Here is a 26,655-nt window from a genome sequence, read left to right as displayed (position 1 = left end):
GTGGCCACAGACTGAAAGAGAGAATCCCCTGCAGATTCATCTCCATCTGAGCCACTGGTCCTGACCTTCTCAATCACATGGGGATGACAGAAAAAACATGCAGCATTGGCCACTAACTAGCTGTTTAACTTTGGAAGACTTAGATATCGAATTTCTCCAAGCATGTTTCCCCCACATGAAAAAAATGGTGACAGATACTAGGTTTACGGTTGTTATGAGATGATGCAGATAAAGCACCCAGGACAGTTCCTGGCCCATAGTAGGTGTTCAGTAACTATTAACTTACTTCTCTTTCCCCATGGCCTCCTGCTATCTTTTGGTCTGGTAAATACTGTTCCCAAGAGGAGGACCAAAGAGGGAGGAAGTGTTAGGAGGGCATCTGCTCTGGGGCAGGTATGGAAATGGACAGTCTCAAGAGGGTAGTGAGTGACAAGCCAGGCCTGGAAGAGGTGGGTGGATAAGAGGCTAGGAAAGTACCCAGCAGTTTTCTCTATGAGGAAAACTCTGACCCCCCCCCCCCCTATAATGAAGGTTCAGACAAGCAACCAGAATTCCAAGTCATGTGCCCAATCTTTCCTCTGCACAAAAGGTGTAGCCAGAGCTTGGTGAAGGGGAAGCAGGGGACCATTTGACTTGGGCCTCATACATACAAATTTGGTTGTATTTCCAAAGGAAGTTATTCATCAAGTTATTATAATTTTGGGTTTGTGTTTAAAATGTTAATTTTTAACAGTTATTTGTGAGTTTAATTATGGATTGCACCTAGTAGTGATTTTCCATTTCTTAAAACATAATGTACACTGCTCTATACAAACTGTTTCCTGAAATAAACATGTTATTTGTGGAATCATTTTTAAAAGGTGTTAACTTATAAACAATTAAATTATACCACAAGTTTTTGTAACTGTCTTTGAATTTTCATATTTCCTATGTGTTGGAATTGTTTCAAAAAGAAGAAGAAAACAAAAGAGGCTTGGGTTTCTGGGTCTCTTCAGCTCAAGAGGGCACAGGGCAGTGGCAGCCCAGAGGCAGCCAGAGGGGAGGTGAAGAGCTTGTTACTGAACTTGTTTACAGCGCCACCTGCTGTTTATAACTCATTAAAATGTCACATTTCCTCGTCCTTAAGCCCTGGAATTTGCTGGGTAAAATCCCCACAGCTATTTTCTGAAGCCCTCTCTCTCAAAATTTTTTTTCACTCACTTAAAAAGAATAAGGTTTATAGGCAAGAATTACCCAAAACAGAAGTTGATGCCCCACGACTTTCCTTTGTTTTCTTTTAGCTTTGTACTGTGGGACGGAAGGTCTGTATGTAATACTAGTTCAGACTGACTGAGCAGTGACTATGTGCCAAGCAGTTCTAAGTGCCCTGCATGGATTAAGTAACTTAATTATTATAACAACTCTAGAGACAGGTATTACTATTACCATAAGCCCATTTTACAGATGTGGCTACTGAGACACAGAGAGTTTAAGGAATTTCATAAAAATCACTAGAAAGTAGCAAAGCAAAAATTTGAACCCAGGCAGCCTTGCTTCAGTGCCCATGATTTTAAACACTGTTATGCTGCTTTTCCGTGTAGGTGCATGTTTCAAGAAAAGGTATCTTCTTAATTTTTATTTGGCCTGATATTAAGAATTTAATTTCTCTGGGTAAAGCTCGATGGACCAAGGATAAACAGAGCAGCAAACAAGTTAAAAATATGCCTTCAATAATCATCTGCTATATGAGGCATTAAGCTTCTCAGAAGCCTAGATTGCCCTTTAGAATGTCATACAATCCAGAAGGATGGCATACAAAACAACTTAATTAGCATTTGTTTATAACAACGCTACCACCACCAAGAAAGTATTATAATCCTCTGTCTTTTTAAGAGTTCAACAATTTCAGATCTCTCCTTTTAAAGGGGTAGTAATAATAATAGCTACAATCTACTGAGTGCTTTTTTGCTTTTGTTTTAGAGAAGCATCAACTAGTGAAAAACAATGTGGGTTTGGGGGAATCATACTACCTGGGTTCAAATCCTGTTATTATATTTTTTAATGAATTTTTATTGGCGTATAGTTGCTTTACAATGTTGTATTAGTATCTGCTGTACAGCAAAGTGAATCAGCTATACATATACATATATCCCCTTTTTTGGATTTTCTTCCCATTTAGGTCACCACACAGCACTGAGTAGAGTTCCTTGTGCTATATACAGTATGTTCTCATTAGTTATCTATTTTATACATAGTATTAATAGTGTATATATGTCCAATGGAATATTACTCAGCCATAAAAAGAAACGAAATTGAGTTATTTGTAGTGAGGTGGATGGACCTAGAGACTGTCATAGAGTGAAGTAAGTCAGAAAGAGAAAAACAAATACCGTATGCTAACACATATATATGGAATCTTAAAAAAAAAATTAAAAAAAAATGGTTATGAAGAACCTAGGGGCAGGACAGGAATAAAGACACAGACGTAGAGAATGGACTTGAGGACATGGGGAGGGGAAAGGGGAAGCTGGGATGAAGTGAGAGAGTGGCATGGACTTATATATACTACCAGATGTAAAACAGATAGCTAGTGGGAAGCAGCTGCATAGCACAGGGAGATCAGCTTGGTGCTTTGTGACCACCTAGAGGGGTGGGATAGGGAGGGTGGGAGGGAGACGCAAGAGGGAGGAGATATGGGGATATATGTATATGTATAGCTGATTCACTTTGTTATAAAGCAGAAACAAACACACCATTGTAAAGCAATTATACTCCAATAAAGATGTTTAAAAAAAAGATTAAAAAAAATTAGTGTATATATGGCAATCTCAATCTCCGAATTCATCCCACCACCACCACTTCTCCCTTGGTAACCATACATTTGTTCTCTACATCTGTATCTCTATTTCTTTTTTTTTTTTTTAATTATTTATTTATTTTTTTAATTTTTACTTTATTTTATTTTATTTTTTTGGCTGCATTGGGTCTTCGTTGCTGCGCGCGGGCTTTCTCCAGTTGCGGTGAGCGGGGGCTACTCTTCGTTGCAGTGCACAGGCTTCTCACTGCGGTGGCTTCTCTTGTTGCGGAGCATGGGCTCTAGGCGCACAGGCATCAGTAGTTGTGGCTCGTGGGCTCAGTAGTCGTGGCTCGTGGACTCTAGAGCTCAGGCTCAGTAGTTGTGGCGCACGGGCTTAGTTGCTCTGCGGCATGTGGGATCTTCCTGGATCAGGGCTCGAACCCGTGTCCCCTGCATTGGCAGGCGGATTCTTAACCACTGTGCCACCAGGGAAGTCCCCATGTCTCTATTTCTGCTTTGCAAATAAGATCATCTATACCATTTTTCTAGATTCCACATATATGTGTTAATATGATATGTTTTTCTCTTACTTCACTCTGTATGACAGTCCTGTTTTTTTTTTTTTAACATCTTTATTGGAGTATAATTGCTTTACAATGTTGTGTTAGTTTCTGCTGTATGACAAAGTGAATCAGCTATAGGTATACATATATCCCCATATCCCCTCCCTCTTGCATCTCCCTCCCACCCTCCCAATCCCACCCCTCTAGGTGGTCACAACGCACTGAGCTGATCTCCCTGTGCTATGCAGCTGCTTCCCACTAGCTATTTTACATTTGGCAGTGTATATATGTTAATGCCACTCTCTCACTTTGTCCCAGCTTACCCTTCCTCCTCCCCATGTTCAAGTCCATTCTCTACATCTGTGTCTTTATTCCTGTCCTGCCCCTAGGTTCTTCAGAACCTTTTTTTTTTTTTAAGATTCCATATATATGTGTTAGCATACGGTATTTGTTTTTCTCTTTCTGACTTACTTCACTCTGTATGACAGACTCTAGGTCCATCCACCTCACTACAAATAACTCCATTTCGTTTCTTTTTATGGCTGAGTAATATTCCCTAGCTGTTACTAAGCAAGTTCCTTCACATCTGTAAGCCTCTGATTCCCCTATAGAACAGGGAAAATGATGGTGCCTACTTCAGATGAGTGTGTGAGGATTAACTGATTTAATACACGTAAAGAGTTTAGAAGAGTTTCTGGCACATAAGTGCTTCCAAAAATGTTACCTTGTAGTGTAATGTGCCAGGCACTGTGCTAAACAGATTATTGACAAAACCACCTTGTAATGGAAGTGTCTCTATATAAACTGTGGGCTATTATTATTATTATTGTTATTAATGCAGAAAGAAATCTGGGAGGAAACATACCAAGATGTTAATAACCATTATCACCAAGTAGGTATATTTTTGATTTTTTATTGTTTTCCACTGCGTGACTTGTCTGCTAAATGAGCAGGGGTTGTTTTCTAATAAGAAGCCCAAAGGTAAAGAATAACTTTTCAGAAAAAAAAAATTCATTGAAGGAACTAAGGATGATTGACCTGGAAAAACGAAGTCTCGTGGAGGACACGGTGGATGTCTTCGAATCACTGGGAGTCAACAAGTGGAAGAGAAGGACCTGTACTGTGGCACTTCAGACACAGAGAGGACTGATGGATGGAGGTTTCACACTGTATAGTGAGCAGAGCTGATTGAAAAGCCACAAGTGAGTAGCTCATCCTTGAGAGCATTCAGGCAAGGCTGGTGACTGCCTCTCAGAGACAACCTATAGGCGACTCAGGGGTCAAGCGGCAGATTGGACCACAAGACCTCTAAGTTGCTACCAAACTGGGGATCCGGACTCATTTCCTAATTTTGCTTTGAAGTACACCTGAAGAAATGAAAAACAGGTGGTCACCAACTTTCAGGGAATTGAAGTCTGTTTTCTTGCCAGTTATTTTTCTGCTACCATCAGTTTCCATAAACCCTGTGAGAAGACATATGTCCTCCCTCATTCTTATAGATCCAGTTGGATTGGAGATGACGGAAGTGATGGCACAAAGCCAGACATGCCTTAGCGCTCACTCCGCACTGTCACCAAATGGCCAGGCGTCAACCTTGAAGCACAACCCCTATGCTGGTTCCTGCAGAGACAAGAAGAAAGAAGAAAGAATAGGCAGAGCCTTTGGACTTCAGGACTTGTGATCCCATTTTTGTCCTCTGTAGCAGTTAGGACTTGGCAATACAGCCTGAGGCCAACAATACAGCCTGTCCTCAGTGGCTGAAACAAATGAGGGATTTAGCATTTCAGAGAAAAGTGTGAAGAGAGACCATGCAGAGCTGGGATGGCAGCTTCAGGATATGATCTGAGAGCCAGGCTCCTCTGTCTTTCGGCTCCACCATCTTCTGTGCACAGAGTTCTGTCCTTTAGAGCTTCAACCATCTCTTCTGTGTTGCAGGCAGGAAAAAGGGAAGAACAAGAGGCAAAAGTGGTGTTCCCACCAGTTTCAAAGAGCTCTCCTAAGAGTCTGCCCCAAGGTTAGTGCTCGTTTCCCTGGCCACACCCTACCGCAAGGGAGACTGGGCACTTTGTCACCCAATAAAATCCAGGGTCCTCTTACTAGAGAATTAGGAGGCGAGTACGGGCAAACAACAGCAGTCTCTTCTACTTTCTCTCATGTCCCTCTATCAGGATAGTGGAGGTTGTACCCCACTTTATAAAGATGAGAAAGCTGAGAGGTGGCCAGGAGGACCTGCACAGAGCCACAGTGGGTTGGTGGTAATGTTGGTGCCAGCACCCAGCTCGGGGCCGGTTTTGAAAAATGATGGAAACATAAAAGGCAGAAACCCATGAACATCTGTGGGCAAACAGCAGCTGTGAGCCCAGGGCCATCTCTGTGGGGAGTCAAACTGACAGATGAGAGGGGCTACAGAGGGCAGTGAGAACGAGGGCTGCAGGATACAGGGCTCCGTGTCATTCCCTGGGTTGGCAAGAGCTAGACAGCTTTGGCCTTGGCTCAGTTGGGAGAACAGATGGGCAGGAATTCGGCACAGCTTCCAAATCAGCCAAGCAGCAAAGACTGCCTTCTTTCCCTGTGTGAGCCGAGGCTACAGCTCCCACCGGTCCCAGCCAGCTGCAGAGGCCCAAGCCTGAAGACCATGACAACTTGGCCAGGACTGTGCCATGCCCCGCCCACTGTGGGAGCCAGGAGGACAAGCAAGTGCAGGTGTTCCTCCCAGCAGTGAGGGTGACACCTGGGTGGGGCTGCCCACCAGGTTCAGATTTCTCTGTGCAGGGCGAGCAAGCCTTGTAGCAATCCAATCTCAGCCCTGACTCCTTTGGCGCATAGGACTCAACTACTGAGACAGCCAGCCCGTTTGATTGAGGCCCAGACCTCTGTTCTTTCTTATGCTCTCACCTCCCACAGGAATGATGGCAACGTGGCCAGAGGTGAAAGGCAAATCCAGGGATTATACTGAAATGCAAGCAATGCAGAGGGAACTCCTTCCCACATCTGAAGAAAGGAGGGTCCTCACAGAAACAAGGCAAACGATGAGGGGACAGGAACGCGTGTTCAGCTCAGAAACAGGACATAAAATACATAGAATTTTATTGCAGCTCTGGCTGGAGCATATGGTATAAGGGGAAGAAATACAAGTCTTTAGAAAGAAATGCACTTTGTGCTGTCAGCTAGATGTGGTAGATTCACGGGGGAGGGATGGCTAGGCCCCAAGGAAAGGAGAGGGGGCTGTCTTCTCTCTTTCCCCTTCCAAAGACTACATGAATTTTGGATTATCTGTGTATCTACTCCCAATTCACTGACTCTGGTATTAAAAGCAGACTGAAATTTGTTTAGAATTCTACTTAGCTAGAAAAGTTTTTCTGAATGAGACTGAAATTTGTTTAGAATTCTGTTTAGCTAGAAAAGCCAGAAAAGCTTTTTTTGAATGGTGCAAGGATGACTACCATAACTCCTTTAAAGAGAGAAGCTGGGGAAGAGATGGGAAGGAGAGCGGGGAAGGAGAGGGCGGGCCAGCTGTGAGGGCCCCACCCCCAGCAGGACGCTCCCTGAAAAGGAGCAGTCTGTGCATGCCCACCACATCCCTCCTCCGTGAGGCTCTGGCGCCCTGCAGCCACCTGCAGGTTGCACAATGAGGCTCTTCCAATGATTATAAAGAACCCCCAGCCCTGTTCCCTTACCCCAGGCCTTCTGTAATCTTGAGACCCTAGACTCATCAAAGCTACACTCTGCAGCCTGAAGATCTGTTCACGCAGCCGAGGGAAGGCTGGGGCAGAAGGCAGCCAGCAGGCTCTCGCACCATCTGCCTCCCCTCCTTCCTCAGTGGCCCCCACGAGGGCACAATCAGGGCTGGGAGGCTTCATGAGCCCCCCTTGGCCCTCTGGGATGTGAGGAGTCAGCAGGGATTCATACCCATCCTGCCGGGACCATCTGCACTCAATTATAAGTCCTTTGGAAGCCAGCAGAGGGCTGTTAAGCTGCCGCTGGTTCTCTATGATTAGCTAGTTCTTGTCTTTTGAATACTGCATATGGTGCAGCCAGCTGCAGAAAGCATTCATGACTCAAAGCTTTTTTCCCCTCAAAGAGAAAAGTGCTAAGTTGTTACTATGGGAAGAAAAAAAAAAGTTTAAAACTCTTTCTGGTTAAGTTCCTTTTCCTACCTTAAAGTTCTACCTCTTCCCAGGATTGGGATCATTCCTTTGTCTATTTTCTACCAGCACTATATAGGTACTTGCTTACTGAAGATGAGCCTTGATAAGAAATATCAACATTGTGTATAATTCCAGCTCAGTTGTTATTATCCGTGGTCCAGTAGACCCTCTTCTCTCCCTTATTTTGTGTGAGTGAGAGACCTGATGTTAAGGCATGCTTTTAATGAAACCACTCCAAAAAGTCAACGCTTTGCCATCAACTCAGGAGCCAGGGCCACTGCCGAGGCTTACCTTCTTTCCCAGGTGCTGAGCCAGGAACAGAGGCAATACTGCTTGGTTCGCACTTGAAACCCTCAGTGTTCTCTGTAGGCGAGAAGCAGTTAGCTGGCTATAAGCTAGCATTAAAATCAGTAGGGATGCTTAAAAAAATATGTATTTCTGGGGCTATATCAGAGACTTGAAATCCAGGTTCACATGTGAGTGGAGGTCCAGAGAAGATGGAGATTTGAGAGTCTTGTGAATAGTGATAATGAAAGCCATGAAGTAGCTACAATTCACAGGGAAAAGAATATGGAAATAGAAGATGGGGGTAATCAGAGTCCCTTCTTCCTCATATCTCTGAACTAGGCAAGTAACTCGTTTCTTTTCTCATAATACACAGGCTCAATGGTAAACACAGCACAAATATGCCAATAACCACAGGGCACTCTATGGATAAAACAGTTCTCTGTAGAGTGGATACATGTGTATGTATAACTGATTTGCTTTGCTGTACACCTGAAACTAATGCAACATTGTAAATCAACTATACTCCATCTTAAAATATATATTAAAAAAAAATGTTCTTTGTAGCATGAGATTGGCTGGCTTAAGCCTATAAATTTGCAAAACTTTAGGAACCCATCTATATATGGAATGAATAGTTCTACTCTCCATGTTCAGAGAGAAATAAAAATACCTATTCAAATATCTAGCAGGAAAATTACCCCAAAAGTGATTTCACTTTTTTTTTTCTTTCTGATGAGCAATTTTAAGCATGTCCAAGAGGAAGAAAATCTGTACCAATATGGGTTGTTCCATTGAGCCTAATGGGAGCCACATGTCTCACAATCTGAGAAGGGAGTTACAAGTTTGGAAAGGGAGAAAACAAAAGGAACCCTGTGTTGTCAGTCTGAAATTGGAGGTATGGTGTAAATTCATGGTTTTCATTATATGGATACAGAAATAAATTTAGATGTCGTGGGCACATAGGTATGTGTATACATATACACACATGCAGATATTCCCAAACTCTGACCACTGAGATGGCCTGGGACCAGTGGCTCCACAATAGTATTGAGTACACTTAGCACTCAAATCTTCGCTTTAAGATAATTTTCCACTAAAGAAAGCAGGGCTGGAATAGGGAAAGTACAAGACAAACTTGGAATGTCTTACAGTGTCAGAAAATAAAGAAATGCCCAAGAAAAAGGGGGATGTGTCAAGAAGACACAGGAGCCAGCTTGAATGTGTTCCTGCTGGCCTTATCTGAGACCATTTAAGCATCTAAAGGAATAACGATAATAACCAATTATAACCCACTGAATAAAAAACGAAGAATCCATACTCGTAATATTAATATAAATTAATAAAGGGGGAATGAGTGATTCTATAGTGAACAAGTCTGGCAAGCACCACCTTAAACAAGTGGTCAGTTAGTGTCATAATGATGGGACAGGTGGAAATCATGCACCGCCTGAAGAGATGCAGTGAGGAGGACGCAGCCATCGCTTCTATGCTGCTCCTGCCAAAGACGCATAAACTAAACTTAACCTAACCTAATCTGACAGGAAACACCATCCAAAATAACTGGCCTGTAATCTTCTAAAGCGTCAACCTCTATTACTCAGCCATAAAAAGAAATGAAATTGAGTTATTTGTAGTGAGGTGGATGAACCTAGAGACTGTCATACAGAGTGAAGTCAGAAAGAGAAAAACAAATACCGTATGCTAACACATATATATGGAATCTAAAAAAAAAAAAAAAAGGTTCTCAAGAACCTAGGGGCAGGCTAGGTAGATGCAGACGTAGAGAATGGACTTGAGGACACAGGGAGGGGGGAAGGGTAAGCTGGGACGAAGTAAGAGAGTGCCATGGATTTATAATATACTACCAAGTGTAAAATAGATAGCAAGTGGGAAGCAGCCGCATAGCACAGGGAGATCAGCTCAGTGCTTTGTGACCATCTAGAGGGGTGGAATAGGGAGGTTGGGAGGGAGACGCAAGAGGGAGGAGATATGGGGATATATGTATATGTATAGCTGATTCACTTTGTTATAAAGCAGAAACTAACACACCATTGTAAAGCAATTATACTCCAATAAAAAAAAATTTAAAAATTTTTAAAAATTAAAAAAATAAAGTGTCAAGGTCAAGAAAGCCAAGAAAAAGCTGAGGTACCATTCAGAATAAAGGCCACTACAGAGACATGACAACTCAAAGCAGTATGTAACTCTGAACTGCATCCTTTTGCTATAAAGGTTATTACTGGGACATTTGGCAAAATCTGAATGGGGCCCAAGGATTAGTGGCAATTTCCTGATTTGACGGTTGTTTTGAGGTTACATAGAAAAATGTCCTTGTTTACATGAAATACATACTAAATTCAGGAGTGATTTTTAGGAGTGACAGGCCCAGCAACTCGGCAATTTATTTTCAGATGATTCAGGTTCTGAATTTGTAATTTTTCTGAGAATAGTTCAATTTTTTTTTTTTTTTTGGCCGCGCTGCGCAGCTTGCAGGATATTTGTTCCCTGACCAGGAACTGAAACTGGGCCTCGGCAGTGAAAGCACCGAGCCCAAACCACTGGACCGCCAGGGAACTCCCTAAAAATGTTTTTAAAAGTGTAACTTCTTTTCCTTTTTATGTTATATGACTTAAAAAATGACTATAGCAATGAAGACAGTGATGCTGAAGATGAATTTGCGACATCAAGAATTTCACAAAATTATTTCTTGAAATAAAGTACAAATTAATGTTATTTTATATAATGTGATTTTTTTAAGTATATATTTTCACTAAAACATTTAGGAGTTAAAAAAAGATCAGTGAACGAATGTGCTCTTCTAGGTTGAATTAAAATAGAATATTTAAGGTTTAAAAAAGTTTGGCTGGGGAAAAATAACAGTTTTGCAAAACCTGTGCGATCCAAAACTAAGATGATATTCAACAGCAAGAAGTATTCCAATTTCTCATAACCAGTTCTCACAAGCAAAGAAGTGCATGCCTCACTTTAAGAAGGTGTCAAATAGAAACAGGCAAATCTGAAAGAATTTACCAAGTGTAATAAATTAGAGGTGAAATCACAACAAAAGAATTTATGGCGTACAAAAAAATTCACAAGTAGAAGATTCCTTCTATCAACTTCTCAGAGTCCCATGAGCTCTCCTCTGACCTCTGAAAGATGGGTTTTACCAAAATCTGGTTTACACTGAACTTTTCAGGTATATATGATCTGAAAAGAAAGAAGTATCTGATAAGAACCTGCCTGGTGCTCCTTCCTTGTTGCAGCCCTTGTTTGTGTAAGTGATCAGAATCAGGTCCAAGTGACAAAGAATCAAGCATGACATATCACACCAAACACCATTTCCTGTCCAACCAATTCTCATCTCTCTCCAGTAATGAAGAGGTGGACGTTCTTCTTGGACTGCAGCATGTGCGCAGCCCGCTCCACGCCGACCACAGCAGCCAACCTCTGGGCATCGTACTTGGAGTAGAGGACAGTGCAGGTCCAGGCAGCTTCCTCGCCTCTGGTGGTGGCTTGCAGCATGTTACAGACGTCACTGTAGAAGTGGGGATATGTTGGCAGTTCGTAGAAAATCAGGTTCCTGATGCCTTTTATTGTGTATCTGTTAGAAGGAGAAAGAGAGGCTATGTCTACATGAGAAATTTTATGGAAAAGCCACCAAAGAGTTTTACAGGGACATAGTCACTCTCGCTGTTTCATGCAAGGAGAAAGACCATGGCACAAATAACACCCAGACCAAAAGTTACTCTAATTTGAGCTGGAGGGGCTCATTTTTTGTGACAACGTATTTGAATTCCTAATGTTTGGCTTAAGATAATGATAAAGTGAATTTGCACTTCTTGAGCCTAATCTGAGCAGCCTGAGGTAGGGTGGGGAAGAATAGTAGACAAGAATTAGAAATCTGTCGCAGAAAATTTGAAAAGCAGGCATTTCCAATTTAACATTATCCTCATTATAATCAGGCAAAACAGTGTTCTATAATGGAGATGAGGTCAGACCCAGTACATAAAATAAACTGCATAAACTGTAAATGCACTCCCATTAGTCTTTTCTTGTCATTCTGTAGACATGTTAACTCCATGGCAGATGTCCCAAGTTCACCCATTTACAAAATCCTGCCCGAGGACCCATTAGGCATTATGGTAAGGCAATTAATTTCAACAGCTTCCTCGCTTCTTTCCCTGCTGCACAGGGCTGCATGGTTGGGGGCGGTGGCGTGCAGACCCTAGGGACTCGCCTTACGGTTCAGGTTGAGGTCAGTCATTCCCTCTTGGGCTCCATGACCAAAGATTTTATACGTTGACAAGGTTCTGATTTTTCCTGTTAGACTCTCATACAGGGCTGATGTCAGACTCCCTCGGGAATTTTATTTTATTCATGGACGATAAGTTTTCCTTGTCTTTTTATCCCTTGGCTCATCCTGATCTCTCTGGAGACCCTCCTCTTCCAAAATATAACTGCAGTCCATTACTTGGTTCATCTTTCCACATCCTCTTTCCATAAAGGAATTCTAATGGCTAATGATGTTGAAAAAACACAGTTCTGTCTCAGTAGTTATCAAAACAAACAAAAACAAATAGAGAGTTCCATTTCTGCTTACTATGTAGAAAACTCAAGAGAATACTGCTCCCATGCTAACAAGAAAAAGATAATCTACAACAGTGTTCCTTTTCTTGAGCCTAGATAGCTGATGTCACCGGGCAACCAAGTGAACTGATTCAGCGGTGCCCTGGTGTGTGTTTAACAATGGATTCTCAGTGGGGGAGGACAGGTGCTGATTTGAAGCATTTGCCAATTTCTGTGGTGTAAATACTCCATTTCAAGCTACCAGTGTCACGCTGCTGAACTTGGAACTGGGAAGAGATGTGCAACCATACCTTAAGAGCTGGTATGAGCCAGCTTCAGCCCATCACTGACTGAATTCCAAAGAGTGACAAGATCGTCTGAAGAAAGACAGGACATACGAACCACTTCACCCTTGGCAGAGCACAGTGGGGAAGAGGGCAGCTGCTAAGAAAGTGGGTAGGAAGAAAAAAGCTACACTTTTAACAAGTTCTTAAAGGGCAATTATGGGCTTGCATGACAGTTCAGAATCCCTGGGATTCCTGGACACTCCTTTACTTCACAGTCATGAGGTCTTTTCCACAGGTCTCCACTGGGAGCCCTGGAGAGGCTGGAGGCAAGGCAGAAGACCTGAGACACCCCGATGGTGGTGCAGACATGAAAACTCACTCTCTTCCCAGAGCCATGTTGTATATGAAGCTAAAGCCTGAAGCCAATGAGAGGGGCAAAGGTCAACTGCTGGGGTGGAGTCAGAAGCAGCAAAACTGTCTGCCCTAAGGGAGGGGCGTTAACCTCCTCACCCCATCCCTCCCCACCACAAGACTTACATCCAGTAAAAAGGGCAGTCTGTCCTGGGGAAAGGGCATGAAGCCTGTTCAGCCCAAGATCCTGCACTGATGTAAGCAGATGTTTGCCACCACCGCAGAGAAGCAGGGAACTCCTTCCCACCAAGACCCCCCATAGAACAAGGCAGAGGCTGGCCACCATGGAGGGTGGTGCAGGAACCCTGAGAAAGCGCCAGCTCCAAAGGCCAGGATGGACAGAACCTGCCGGCATCTGAGCCGGACCAGGAGGAGAACACCTGCCCCACTTCAAGCCTTGGGGGAGGAGCGGGCAGGAGCAGCCTGCTGCTGGGGGAGGGGCAGGAGCGTGGGGAGAGGCTCTCCCTCAGCACAGGGGTGCAGGGCGTGGCGAAAGCTGAGAGGGGAGCAGGGCGCTGACACAAGGCCCTCCAGCTCTGGGCCCCACAGTGGGCCACTGTCTGCTGGAGGAACTGGCAGTCTGTGGTAAATAGAAGGTAACTATGGTAACAACCAAATCCTAACTAGATTCACAACTGCCACACTAGTGGCCTGACAGAAGAGGTGTGCCCAGGCCAACTACTTACTCAGGCACTACATTCAACTGACAATTACAAAAAACACAGAAAAGCAAGAAAAAGACATTAAAACCATGAGGTATCATTTTGACTATCAAGTCACTGGAAAAAAGCAGGGTTTTACAGAAATAGGCTAATGGAGTATAAATTATTGTGAGTGTGTATTTTAGCAAGGAGGGGAGAAGATGGGAGTGGCAACACACAGCAAATGTTAAACTGGGTACAGCTTTTGAACAAATAAGTTTTCCTTTCCAAATTTATCCTAAGGAAATGCCTAGGCAACTATGCCATCAACTACGCATACGGACACTCTTGGCATTATTGTATATAATAACAGAAAACAAATCAATATGCCCATTAAAAGGAAACTGGGTTAATTACATACCCATACAATGTAACACTACGTAACCATTAAAAAGGATGCTATACACACCTTAAAGATTACTTATAATTACACAGAAAAGGTATTTTTACAATGTAAAGATTTAGCAGACCTACCTTGACCAAGTGATTACATTTAGTATCACCAAAAATGGGATAAACTGACACCCTGGGCCTCTTGAGGAGATGCAGGGGGAAGTACACAATATCCTCTATGTAGAATTCTTACTAAAATAATGTTTAAATCTTTGGTCCCCGAATTCTGATGCTCACTGAATCACCTATTTGTTTTTTAAAAATGCCTGTAATTGGTCCCCATCCCCAAACACCATGATCTAACTGATACTGGGGTATGACCAGGGCGTTCAGGTGCTTAAAAGCTCCCCAAGGGGATTCTAATATGTAGCAAAGTTTGGGAACACTGATCTAAATAATAAGAAAACAGACAAATCCAGATGTGGGACATTCTACAGGAAACTGGACTGTACTCTTCAAAAAATATCAGTATCACAACAAGGAACAAAGGAAGAGAATTATTCTAGATCAGGGTTTCTTAACCCTGGCACTACTGCCATTTTAAGCCAGGTAATTCTTTGCTGTAAGGGCTGTCCTGTGCACTGTAGGACGTCTAGCAGCACCCAGGCCGTGACCCGCTTGAACCACTAGACCACTAGAATAACCCTCCAACTGTACCAACCAAAAATGTCTCCAGATATTTCCAAATGTCCCTTGGGGAGCAAAACTGCTCCTGCTTGAGAACTGCTAAAATAGACTAAAGACACATGTCAAACAAATGCAATGTAGGATTCTTAACTAAGTCCTGGATTTGGGGGCGGGGGGTGAGAAACAGCTGTAATAGTCATTTTGGGAACAACTAGGAAAATTTGCATACAGACTAAATATTAGATGGTATTACTGCAGTAATGTCAAGTGGTATGTTAATGGTGTTGTGGTTAGATAAAAGAATGTTGTTTTTAGGCTCTACAGGCTGAAAGATTTAGGAGTTAAGTGTCATGAAGCCTCCCGTAATTTACTCTCAAATGGTTCAGGAAGAAAAAATAAAGATGTGAGTGGAAAGAGAGAAGGATAGACAGAGAATGTGGGTGCATGAGAATGCGGCAAAATGCTAACAGCTGGTGAAATCTAAGTGGAAGGAGTTAGAGATGTTCACTGGGATAGTCTTACAATGTCTTTTGAAATGAAATCTTCCCAAATAAAAAGTTGAAGCAGGGGCAGGATATAGTAGAACTATATATATATTAACTTAAAAATACATCCATAACATACAAATATATACCAAAATGCTAACTTATTTAAGCTTTTTTTCAATAAGCACATAAAACATTCAAGATAAAAGAAAAAAAATCCCAATGTGTACATTGTGATCCCAATTTTGGTATCCTTTTTAAAACGCCTGTGTCTGTGTGTGTGTGCATGTGCACATGTTTTTTACATTAAAAAGACAGGAAAGAAATACACCAAAATGGGTATTTATATCAGTAAGATTATAAGTGATCGCATTTTTTTAACCTAGATTTTCTAGGTTCTCTACAATAATTGTGTAATACTCTTATAATGAGAGAATTTTTAAAGCAAAATAAAACAACAAAACCAATTCCAATAGGTATTATATTTAAAAACCAAGAAAATCTCTCTTGGTACCAATCCGTCCACAGTAGAGACTAGGCATCTCTTGGAAATAAGAGAACATGACCAGAACCTCTTCAGAGGGGCAGTTAGTACCAATTCCCATGATCTTCTGCACCTCCTCCCCTGCCTTCCTCCTCTCCTGTATGTGCTCTGGGTCTTCAGTGACCCCTACAAATATGGCGTAACACTGTGACAGGACCTAAAACTAAGGACATTCTAGATGTCTATGTTACCTGACAACTGTTAAAGATAAATGAGGCACCCACAACTGACTTGCAAGGCTGGCTCCTGCATACGGTCTATAAAGACCAGGTCTGTTACTTCTACAACTGGGGTTCTCCCTGGGGCAGGGAGCACTCAGAAACACCCCACTAGCATTTCCCTCCTCCAGAAATCTTACCTCCAGAGTTTCTGATTGCCCCCTGCTTAAGAATCCTCCTTCCTGTGCTAACCCACTATAATGCTCAGAGAAAGAACTGTGAACTGTCCTCCCCTCAGGAGGGCCATCATGACCAAATGCCCATCCCATCCTAAGATTCTACTGGTTTCATCTCCCCAAAGAAAACAAATCCTCAGGTTGAAAGTTTTTTGCTAGCTCACAAACGAACTGCAATATGTCTAACACTGCCTACTTCCATAGAGAATATAAATACAGAATTTTAAAGCTGGATACTAAAGTTTAAAATACATGTACTTTTCCCAAGGTCAAATGAAAAAATCAAATCACAAAGACACTGCAGATCAAAATACCCATCATCACCTTGGTGACCTCTCAAGCAAAAAAATCTATAGCTGGGAACCTTGAGATAACTGGCAGTTGCAGATTATCTCCATTCAACTCAAACACCCACTAACCTGGTCGAGGGTATAAAGCAAATGGCACATGTTAGGTTTGTCTTTATAGTGACTTTGGGGACAAAACAGTTTGGTCAATAAACAAACAGTGTAAGACAGGAGACTGTCCTGCCTACTTAAGAGAAAGGGCTCCTTTGACATCATGCCCTCTCCTTGAAAAGCTGCTACTTGAGAGCAGTCCTCATCCCAGCTTAGTTCACACTTGCTACAGACAATCACGCTGGGAAGTTTTCCAATCCATCCACTTCATCTAAAGGACTTGCTTTGATGTATCAAGCTTTTGGAAAACTAAGGGCTCTTTAGACCTGCTGAGTGCAAACTCCCCCAAAATACCATTTCCAACATGAATGAAAACAACAACTCACTGGAACAAAGCAAATGATGATGCCAGCAAGAAGGCATTCGTTAACACTCTTGGGCCAAACAGCCTTGTCTGGGTAGCCAAGATGAAGCCCAACAAACGCAAATGTAGTCATTCCTCAACTCTCCACTAGCAGATCATCTAGGCAGCAGAATACCCAAAGAAGTCATGTCATGCCAGCCTGCTTCGCTCCGGCAGGCTGCTGGATCCCTCCCTCCCCGTCCTGGTAAGGAGAACATTTCGGAGGAACACCATCCTAATATCAGCATAAACTAAAAGGCAATGCAATGCCAAGGTGCATCATCTAATATGTTCCAAAGCCTAGAGGATTTCAGGCTTAGATGTTAGGGATTCTCTGAGGAAACGTGCCCCTCATTAGCTTATGATTGAGAATTAATAAAACAGTAAAGTCAGAACTTAAACTCACTGGACATTATTGTGAATCAGGAAAGAAAAGGTTATAGGATGCAATTTCCAGTCTCTCTAGGTAAGAGCTTAAAAGGGGCTTTTACATTTGGCAGCAGAGAGAATTAGCAAAACAATAAAATAACCAAACTCTGGGGGCACAAAGGGCTGCAACTATCCCAAATAGTAACAGAAGGCTCAATATTACTAACACTCTAATTAGAATTAAAAAAAAAAAAAAAGAAAGAAAAAAAAGGCCAATCCAACTTATTTTGTCAAAGTCACATGGTGGGGAAGCTAAGCAAACCCTGAAGCCCTTAAATATTCAACTCTAAGCCCCTCACCTTTTGCTTCTCATAAACTTCAAGGAGCCCCTTAGTCCTGGCTCTCCTTGGTGCAGAAGTGTGTGTGCACTGCCTCAGGACAAAGGAGAACTTTCTGAACACTAACACTGTACTCAACTTCCATCTCCACAGACCACACAGTCCCCAATGTTTCATCTGTGCTTCTACGACAGGTTCCTCCCTTTCCTGTATTCAGCTGAGTTGTCCCTGTCGAGAGCTGCTCAGCTCTGTAATGTCTTTCTTGAGGGGTACATCCACAGCTACCGGAGGTACCCTAAGTATGGACCCACTCCAGATCTATATACAGGTTATGCTGTAGTCACTCATTCGTTTCTACCACCTTTTCCAACAATGCCCATTTTGGAAGAAAACCAACCAACCAATCAAGAAAAGTCTGTCCAGCCCCCCAAACTCTGGCTTCTCTGCAGGAGGTGAAGCAAGGGAGGACCTTATAACACAGCAAAGCCCACCATGCACTTGGAAGCAGGCCCTCCAGAGAGGACACTTGAAACCTGGCCCTACTTTACCTTTTGTAGAAATGGAAGCGCTCTGTGAGGAGCAGGAACTGCTTCTCTCCTTGAAGGAAGAAGTGTCTTGCCCTGGAGACACCAGACTTCCGGGTGTACTCGCAGATATGAGTGAAGTTCAGTTCCTCCTTCTTGAAGTAATTTCGGAGACGCACAAAGTCAAAGTAGGAGGGGACATAGATAAGCGTGTGAGACATGACTGCATCACGATACTGAGGCAAAATCTTGTTGACGAAAAAGTTAAACCTGATTTGGAAAGGCAAAGGGCAAAGTCAGTGGTCTAGAGGTGAGCCATAGTATCACTGCCAACTGCATGACCCTGGGCAAGTCACAATCTCCTTCTACCTCCCCTAAGAGGCCAGTTTGGCCTACCTCACTGCAAAGAGATTATGTAAGGATAAAACTTGTTAAGCGCATTAAAAAGTAAGTGCTAACACTATTCATCATAAAGAATAGATGTGATGCTGGTATATCCCAGAGAATTATTCTAGGAAGTACATAACTGTAACATTCATTCATTCAGTTGTCAATCAGTCAGTCAACAAATAATTACTGAACACCTACCATGTGTTAAGCACCATTCTGCTACCATGGGTCCCCTGACTAAACACAATGAGAAGACAGGGGAAAATTACATAGAGAATTAGAAAAACAGTTCTTGCCCTGAAGGGCTTAGAATTAAGTTGTTGACATGCGGCATTAAAAAATTAATGTAATTTAAAAATGCCACAGTCTAGGGGAAAGTACCCGATTTACTAACCCTGCCACTGTCGGAACTAGGACAAGACACCATTTCTCTGGCCTTCAGCGTCCTCCTCTGTCAATGGCATGATTGGATTCAACTATCTCATTTCATTTCGTAAATGGTAACTAATAAAGCCAACAAGGAATACAATTCTAAATTTGAATGCCCAAGTAAAATCCCTCTCTGTGACCCCCAGGGGTCCAATGGAACAGGGGAGGGTACCTGGCATCAATCACTGAAGCTAGGTTTTCAGCTTCCATCCTCTGGAAGACATGTGGGAGCTGCACCAGGACATGATTGATGGAGCCTGTCATCGGGATGTTCCTCACAGCCACCTGCCAGGAGTCAGTGAGAACATTAGGAAGTGAGCTATCCCCATTGTTGACCAAATGTTATCCTCTCCTTCTGCCTCATGACCCAAACAATACACAATACTTCATGAAAATTCAGAGAAAGAAGGAGAGAACCCACCTGGCCTTGCACATTGACGCAGTACTTGTTGAACACAGAGTTGATCTGGGCATCCTGCAGGGCCCCAAACAGCAGCGTCTGACGATAGTACTTGGACCAATTATTGAGGCTCCACATGCGCACTCGAGAAAAGTCCACCCCATGTGAGTCCAAGGGCAGTAGGTTCATGTGGTTCATCAAATGCTTTGAGCAGAAATAATACTCCATTAATACTTATTGAACACTGACCTGTTAGGCATTGCTAACCTTTCTATAAGCCCATCATCTTATTTAACCCCATGAAGTACACACTATCATCTCCCAAATTACAACAAGAAAACTGAGGCTCAGATGGGTGAGTGACTTGCCCATAGTCAAGCGAACAAGAAGAAAAGCTCAAACTGGCCACCTCGTGGATCCTTCAAAAAGGATCAAGATGCTACCTATACAGAATATTTCTTTTAAAGGAAATTCTGAAATGCCACTCTGGTCACTCTATAAGCAACTCAGTTCCAGACTTGGACAAGAAGGGAAATGCCACGGAAAACAGAGCTGCTGTCCTTCCGTGACTTGGTTCCCAAAACGTTAGAAAATTCCCTGAGTGACTACATGTGCCTTTTGCTCAAAATAACGATGACTCAACCATCGACATGCCTTTTCTATTTTAATCATATTTTTACCTTGTAATGTATATTGAAGGGTCACAAGTACTATAAGGTTATTCCCTACTTTATAAATAAGTACTCCCCTTTATTTGTCCCGAACTTACTCCAAGTCCCGGGGTTGTAGAAAAGGTACATTCTCACATGCCTTATAAAAATAAACCTACCGTTCCGTGATGAGGATTGTTCCAAAGCACAACCCTAAGCCCCAAGACATTGCAGAGTACGTTGAGAGGGAGAAAAAACGTACAGCACAGACTACAGTAAGGGGGCAAAAACATCTTACATTTCTCTGTAAAACATCACAAATTAAGAAATCATGAGCAATGTTTTTCCATCTCCACTGAAGACCAAACAAAAGAGAACAAGCATAAATAGGAGGAACTATTTTAGACAAAAACATTCCTGGTGAGGAGGAATTTCAACCAACCAACCAACCAACCAACCAACCACACTAAACTGGTCTATTACTAGAAGCAACTTTTAAGGGGAAGAAATCTTTTCTGGAGATTAGAAAATGTTGACAAGAATTTTTATCTTTCTGGATACTTTACTGACCAACTTGTGGGTAGAAGAGGGGACAACATTTCCCATTTTCAAACTGGAAAATGTGGAATATTTCCATTTCCAAGCTGAGTTTTAATCTGGACTTTAATAACCATTTCAGACTCAAACCACTGAGCTTCTTGTCTCTAAATGTGAATGACCAGCATTACCAAGACATGCTCCCAGTTCTGCATCAGGTAAATGTCAGCTTGATCAATGATGAGAAGCTCAATAGAAGACAGAAAGTCAAAATCTCTCTTCTTCTCTCCTTCTCCACCAATGATGGTCCTCAAGCCCAGAGGGGAGGCAATGAGGATGTCTGACGAATAGAAGGGGGCATAAAGTCGGATGCTTCTCTGCAGTATTGCCACTCCTATACACAAAACAGCCAAGCATACATCAGTTCATGAGTCACCACCAAGCCATCAGCGTCCACCCTCTCAAACTGCAGCCTCCCCTTGTACCTTCCACATCTTCCCCTTTGCATATAATTGTGCTCAAACTGCTTTAATTATTAAAATCATCATCATCCCTCCTTTGCATCTACGGTCCCTTGTAGCTCCCATCCTCTTCTTTTCCTTCACCGGCAAACCTTCCAGAAAATTGTCCCTACTTTAAAACCTCCCACTCACTCCTAAATGCACTGCCATCTGCCTCTGAGTCTCAGGACACCATTGAAATGACTCTTGCTAAGGTCACCAACAGCTCTCAGTTACCAATTCAATGGCACTTTAGTGTTTCTTGTCACGAATGCATAAGCACTCCCTCCTTGAAATGTTCTTTTCCTTACTGGTGGTTTCCACGACTTTAACACTTACTTCTCTTACTACTGACCTGGTCCTTATCTATTTTTCCATATTCAAAGAGCTCTTCTACAAATCCCTGGATTCACCCACAAGTTCTCTTTCACTCTACATAAAGCTTTGGATAAATATATTCACTAATTCTGGCTTTAACATTATCATCACAAAAATTTATATTTCCTGCCCACATCTCTTTCCTAAGCAACAAGTAGCAGTTTGTAAAGAGCCCAGATCATATGTGAAGGAGATTCACTTGCTAATCTTAAAGCATCTACCAGAGGGGCAGAAGTTGGCTGGGACTCTCTCTGGGAACAGAATGCTGGCAGATGCCATTTTAACCAATTCCCTCTACCTTGATGGCACTGGTGGGTGCCGTTTTTTGCACTCTCGCTCTAAGTTGCTAACAGTGGTGGCGGGTGAGTACCCCCTACCCCACTGCCCTGCGCTGCCTGTGTGCAGCACTGACAGACATGCACAACGAGCAGCCGCGCCTACCCCACCTCATGCCACGCGCAGGACACGACCGGAGGCCACAGTCGCATGCAGCCCACGCAGGGGACACTCCTTGAGCACCAGGCTCAGGCAGATGGAGGTGGGACTGCATTTCTAGACTCCATGGGAGTGAAACAAACAGAGAGGGGGAGTTTATAAGACAACCAAGAACTAGGAAAAAGTTAAAAATACAGTTCACCTCCCACACAGGGCCACTCCTTCAAGACGGGGCAATAACTGTTTTGCATAATACACAGAAACAAACACGGAGAGTCAAGCAAAATGAGGAAGCAGAGGAACATGTTCCAAATGAAGGAACAAGATAAAACCCCAGAAAAAATATTTAATGAAACAGATGTAAGTGATTTATCTGATAAAGAATTCAAAGTCATAGTCATAAAGATGCTCACCAAACTTGGGAGATGAATGAACGAACACAGTGAGAAACTCAAGAAAGAGACAGAAAATAAAAGAAAGTTCTAAACAGAACTCACACAGCTGAAGAATATAATAATTGAACTGAAAAATACACTAGAGGGAATCAACAGCAGACTAGATGGTAGAAAAGAACAGATCAGTGACCTGGAAGACAAGGTAGTAGAAATCACCCCAACAAAACAGCAAAGAGAAAAAATATTTTTAAAATATGAGGACAGTTTAAGGGAACTGTGGGACAACATCAAGTGTACTATCATCAGTGTTAAGGGGTCACAGAAGAGAGAGAAAGGGGCACTAACATCCACATTATAGGGGTCCCAGAAGGAGGACAAAGAGAAAGAAAGGGGCAGAAAACTTATCTGAAGAAATAATGGATAAAAATGTCCCTAACCTGGTGAAGGAAACAGACATTCAGGTCCAGCAAGCACAAAGAGTCCCAAACAAAATGAACCCAAGGAGATTCATGCCAAGACACATTATAATTAAAATGTCAAAAGTCAAAGGTAAAGAGGGAATCTTAAGCAGCAAGAGAAAAACAACTAATTACAGACAAGGGAATCCCCATAAGAATATCAGCTGATTTTTCAGCAGAAACTTTGTGGTCCAGAAGGAAATGGCATGATGTTCAAATATGCTGAAAGGAAAAACTTCCAACAAAGAAGGAAGGAAATAATAAAAGTCAGATGAGAAATACTGAATAAATGAAATGGAGACAAAAAAAAAAAAGATCAATGAAACTGAGAGCTGGTTCTGTGAAAAGATAAACAAAAATAACAAACCTTTAGCCAGACTCAATAAGAAAAAAAGAGAAGGGGCCCAAATAAAATCAGAAATGAAAGAAGTTATAACTGACACTACAGAAATACAAAGTATCATAAGAGACTACTACGAACAATTATACACCAACAAGTCAGATAACCTAGAAGAAATACATAAATTCCTAGAAACACACAATCTTCTAAAACTGAATTATGAAGGAACAGAAAATGTGAATAGATCAATTACTAGTAATGCGATTGAATCAGTAATCAAAAAACTCCCCAAAAACAAAAGACCAGGACCAGAGAGCTTCACTGGTAAATTCTACAAAATATTTAAAGGAGATTTAATACCTATCCTTCTCAAACATATTCCAAAAACCTGAAGAGGCGGAAACACTTCCAAACTCATTTTATGAGGCCAGCATAACCTTGATACTGAAACCAGACAGAAACACCACAAAAAAAAGAAATGTACAGGCTAATATGCCTGATAAACACAGATGCAAAAATCCTTGACAAATTATTAGCAAACTGAATCCAACAATACATTAAAAGGACCATACACTATAATCAAGTAGAATTTATTCCAGGGATGCAAGGATGGGTTGACAAAGCGGGTATAGAGGCAATGTATCTCAACATAACAAAGGCATATACGATAAACCCACAGCTAACATCATATTCAGTGGTGAAAAGCTGAAAGCATTTCCTCTAAAATCAGGAACAAGACACGGATGCACACTTCTGCCACTTTTATTCAACATAGTATTGGAAATCCTAGCCACAGCAACTAGGCAAGAAAAAGAAATAAAAGATACCCAAATTGGAAAGGAGGAGTAAAACTGACTTTGCAGATGACATGATACTTTATGGAGAAAACCCTAAAGACTCCACCAAAAAACTGTCAGAACTAATAAATGAATTTAGTAATGTTGCAGGATACAAAATTAACAAAAATCTGTTGTGTTTATATACATTAATAATGAACTATTAGAAAGAGAAATTAAGAAAACAATCCATTTACAATAGCATCAAAAAGAATAAAATACCTAGAAAAAATCTAATCAAGAAGGTAAAAAACTTGTACTTGGAAAACTACAAGGTATTGATGAAAGAAATTAAAGATCACACAAACATGCAAAAATACACCATGCTCATAGATTGGAAGATTTAGTATTGTTAAAATGTCCATACTGGACACCAAGGAGGGAAAGTGGTGATGGGGGTGGTGGTGTGATGAATTGGGAGATTGGGATTGACATGTATAAACTAATATGTATTAAATGGTCAACTAATAAGAACCTGCTGTATAAAATAATAAATAAAATTCAAAAATTCAAAAAAAGGGCTTCCCTGGTGGCGCAATGGTTGAGAATCTGCCTCCCAATGCAGGGGACACGGGTTCGAGCCATGGTCTGGGAAGATCCCACATGCCGTGGAGCAACTAGGCCTGTGAGCCACAATTACTGAGCCTGCATGTCCGGAGCCTGTGCTCCGCAACAAGAGAGGCCGCGAAAATGAAAGGCCCGTGCACCACGATGAAGAGTGGCCCCCACTTGCCGCAACTAGAGAAGGCCCTCGCACAGAAACGAAGACCGAACACAGCCAAAAATAAATAAATAAATAAATTTTAAAAACACAAAAAAATTCAAAAAAAAAATGTCCATACTACCCAAAGAAATCTACAGATTCAATGCAATCCTTATCAAAATACCCATGACATTTTTCATAAAACTAGAATAATCCTAAAATTTGTACAGAGCTGCAAAGGACCCTGAATAGCCAGACTGATTAGGAGAAAGAAGAACAAAGCTGAAGGTATAACACTCCCTGATTTTAAACTACACTACAAGTCTACAGTAATCAAAATTGTATGATAATAGCACAAAAACAGACACAGATCAACAGAACAGAGAGCACAGAAATAAATCCATATTTATATGGTCAATTAATCTATGACAAAGGAGGCAAGAATATACAATGCGGAAAAGACAGTCTCATCAACAAATGGTGCTGGGAAAACTAGACAGCTACATGCAAAAGAATGAAACTGGACCACTAGCTTACACCATCTACAAAAGTCAACTCAAAATGGATTAAAGACTTGAACATAAGACCTGAAAAACCACAAAACTCCTAGAAGAAAACATAGGCAGTAACTTCCCTGACAACAGTCTTAGCAATATTTTTTTGGATCTGACTCCACAGGCAAGGGCAATGAAACCAAAAGTAAACAAATGGGACTACATCAAACTAAAAAGCTTCTGCACAGCGATGGAAACCATCAATGAAACAAAAAGGCAATCTACTGAATGGGAGAGGATATTTGCAAATCTATTAAGGGGTTAATATCCAAAATATATAAAGAACTCATGTAACTCATTATCAAAAAACCCCAAACAATCCAATTAAAAATTAGCAGAGGACCTGAATAGACACTTTTCCAAAGAAATCGTACTGACAGCCAACAGTCAAATGTAGAGATGCTCAACCTCACTAATCATCAGGGAAATGCAAATCAAAATCACAATGAGAAATCAAAACTACAGTGAGGTACCATCTCACACTGGTCAGAATGGCCATCATTAAAAAGTCTACAGGACTTCCCTGGTGGCGCAGTGGTTGAGAATCTGCCTGCCAATGCAGGGGACACGGGTTCGAGCTATGGTCTGGGAAGATCCCACATGCCACGGAGCAACTAGGCCCATGAGCCACAATTACTGAGCCTGCGCGTCTGGACCCTGTGCTCCGCAACAAGAGAGGCCGCGATAATGAGAGGCCCACGCACCGCGATGAAGAGTGGCCCCCACTTGCCGCAACTAGAGAAAGCCCTCGCACAGAAACTAAGACCCAACACAGCCATAAATAAATAAATAAATAAATAAAATTTAAAAAAAAAGTCTACAAATAACAAATGCTGGAGAGGGTGTGGAGAGAAGGGAACCCTCCTATACTGTTGGTGGGAATGTAAGTTGGTGCAGTCACTATGGAAAACGGTATGGAGGTTCCTCGGAAAACTAAAAATAGAATTACCATATGATCCAGCAATCCCACGCCTGGGCATATATCTGAACAAAACTATAATTCAAAAAGATACATGCACTCCTATGTTCATAGCAGCACTATTCACAATAGCCAAGACGTGGAAACAACCTAAATGTCCACTGACAGATGAATGGATAAAGATGTGATACATATATACAATGGAATACTACTCAGCCATAAAAAAGAACAAAATAATGCCATTTGGCAGCAACATGGATGCAACTACAGATTATCATACTAAGAGGAGTCAGTCAGAAAGAGAAAGACAAATACCATATGATATCACTTGTATATGAAATCTAAAATATGGCACAAATGAACCTATCTACAAAACAGAAACAGACTCACAGACCTCTGGTTGCCAAGGTCGGGGGTGGGGAGAGGGATGGACTGGGAGTTTGGGGTTAGTTGATGCAAACTATTACATTTAGAATAGATAAACAACAAGGCCCTACTGTATAGCACAGGGAACTA

The 26,655-nt window shown here is 41.9% G+C and overlaps 1 protein-coding gene across 5 annotated transcripts in view; it reads right to left on the bottom strand.

Annotated features, from left to right (window-relative positions):
- Positions 1-10,196: 10,196 nt before the first annotated feature.
- Positions 10,197-26,655, bottom strand: part of UTP25 (UTP25 small subunit processome component) — a 29,750-nt gene continuing 13,291 nt past the window's right edge. For 3 of the 5 annotated variants that reach the window (XM_082399827.1, XM_082399824.1, XM_082399826.1), the window contains 6 exons: positions 20,813-21,015; positions 19,456-19,638; positions 19,207-19,319; positions 18,804-18,842; positions 18,240-18,485; positions 10,197-11,376 (listed from right to left, as the gene is read on the bottom strand). In XM_082399827.1, coding sequence (XP_082255953.1) covers positions 11,133-11,376; positions 18,240-18,485; positions 18,804-18,842; positions 19,207-19,319; positions 19,456-19,638; positions 20,813-21,015 — 1,028 coding nt within the window. In that variant the 3' untranslated portion in view covers positions 10,197-11,132. The remainder of the gene's footprint in view (positions 11,377-18,239; positions 18,486-18,803; positions 18,843-19,206; positions 19,320-19,455; positions 19,639-20,812; positions 21,016-26,655) is intronic. The other 2 variants (XM_082399825.1, XM_082399828.1) reach the window with 2 other exon arrangements.

This window comes from Balaenoptera borealis, assembly GCF_965194805.1.
Source record: "Balaenoptera borealis genome assembly, chromosome: 1".
Taxonomy (NCBI): Eukaryota; Metazoa; Chordata; class Mammalia; order Artiodactyla; family Balaenopteridae; genus Balaenoptera; species Balaenoptera borealis.
The sequence above is the reverse complement of the archived record's forward strand: the minus strand, read 5'-3'. Positions and strand labels throughout refer to the sequence as shown.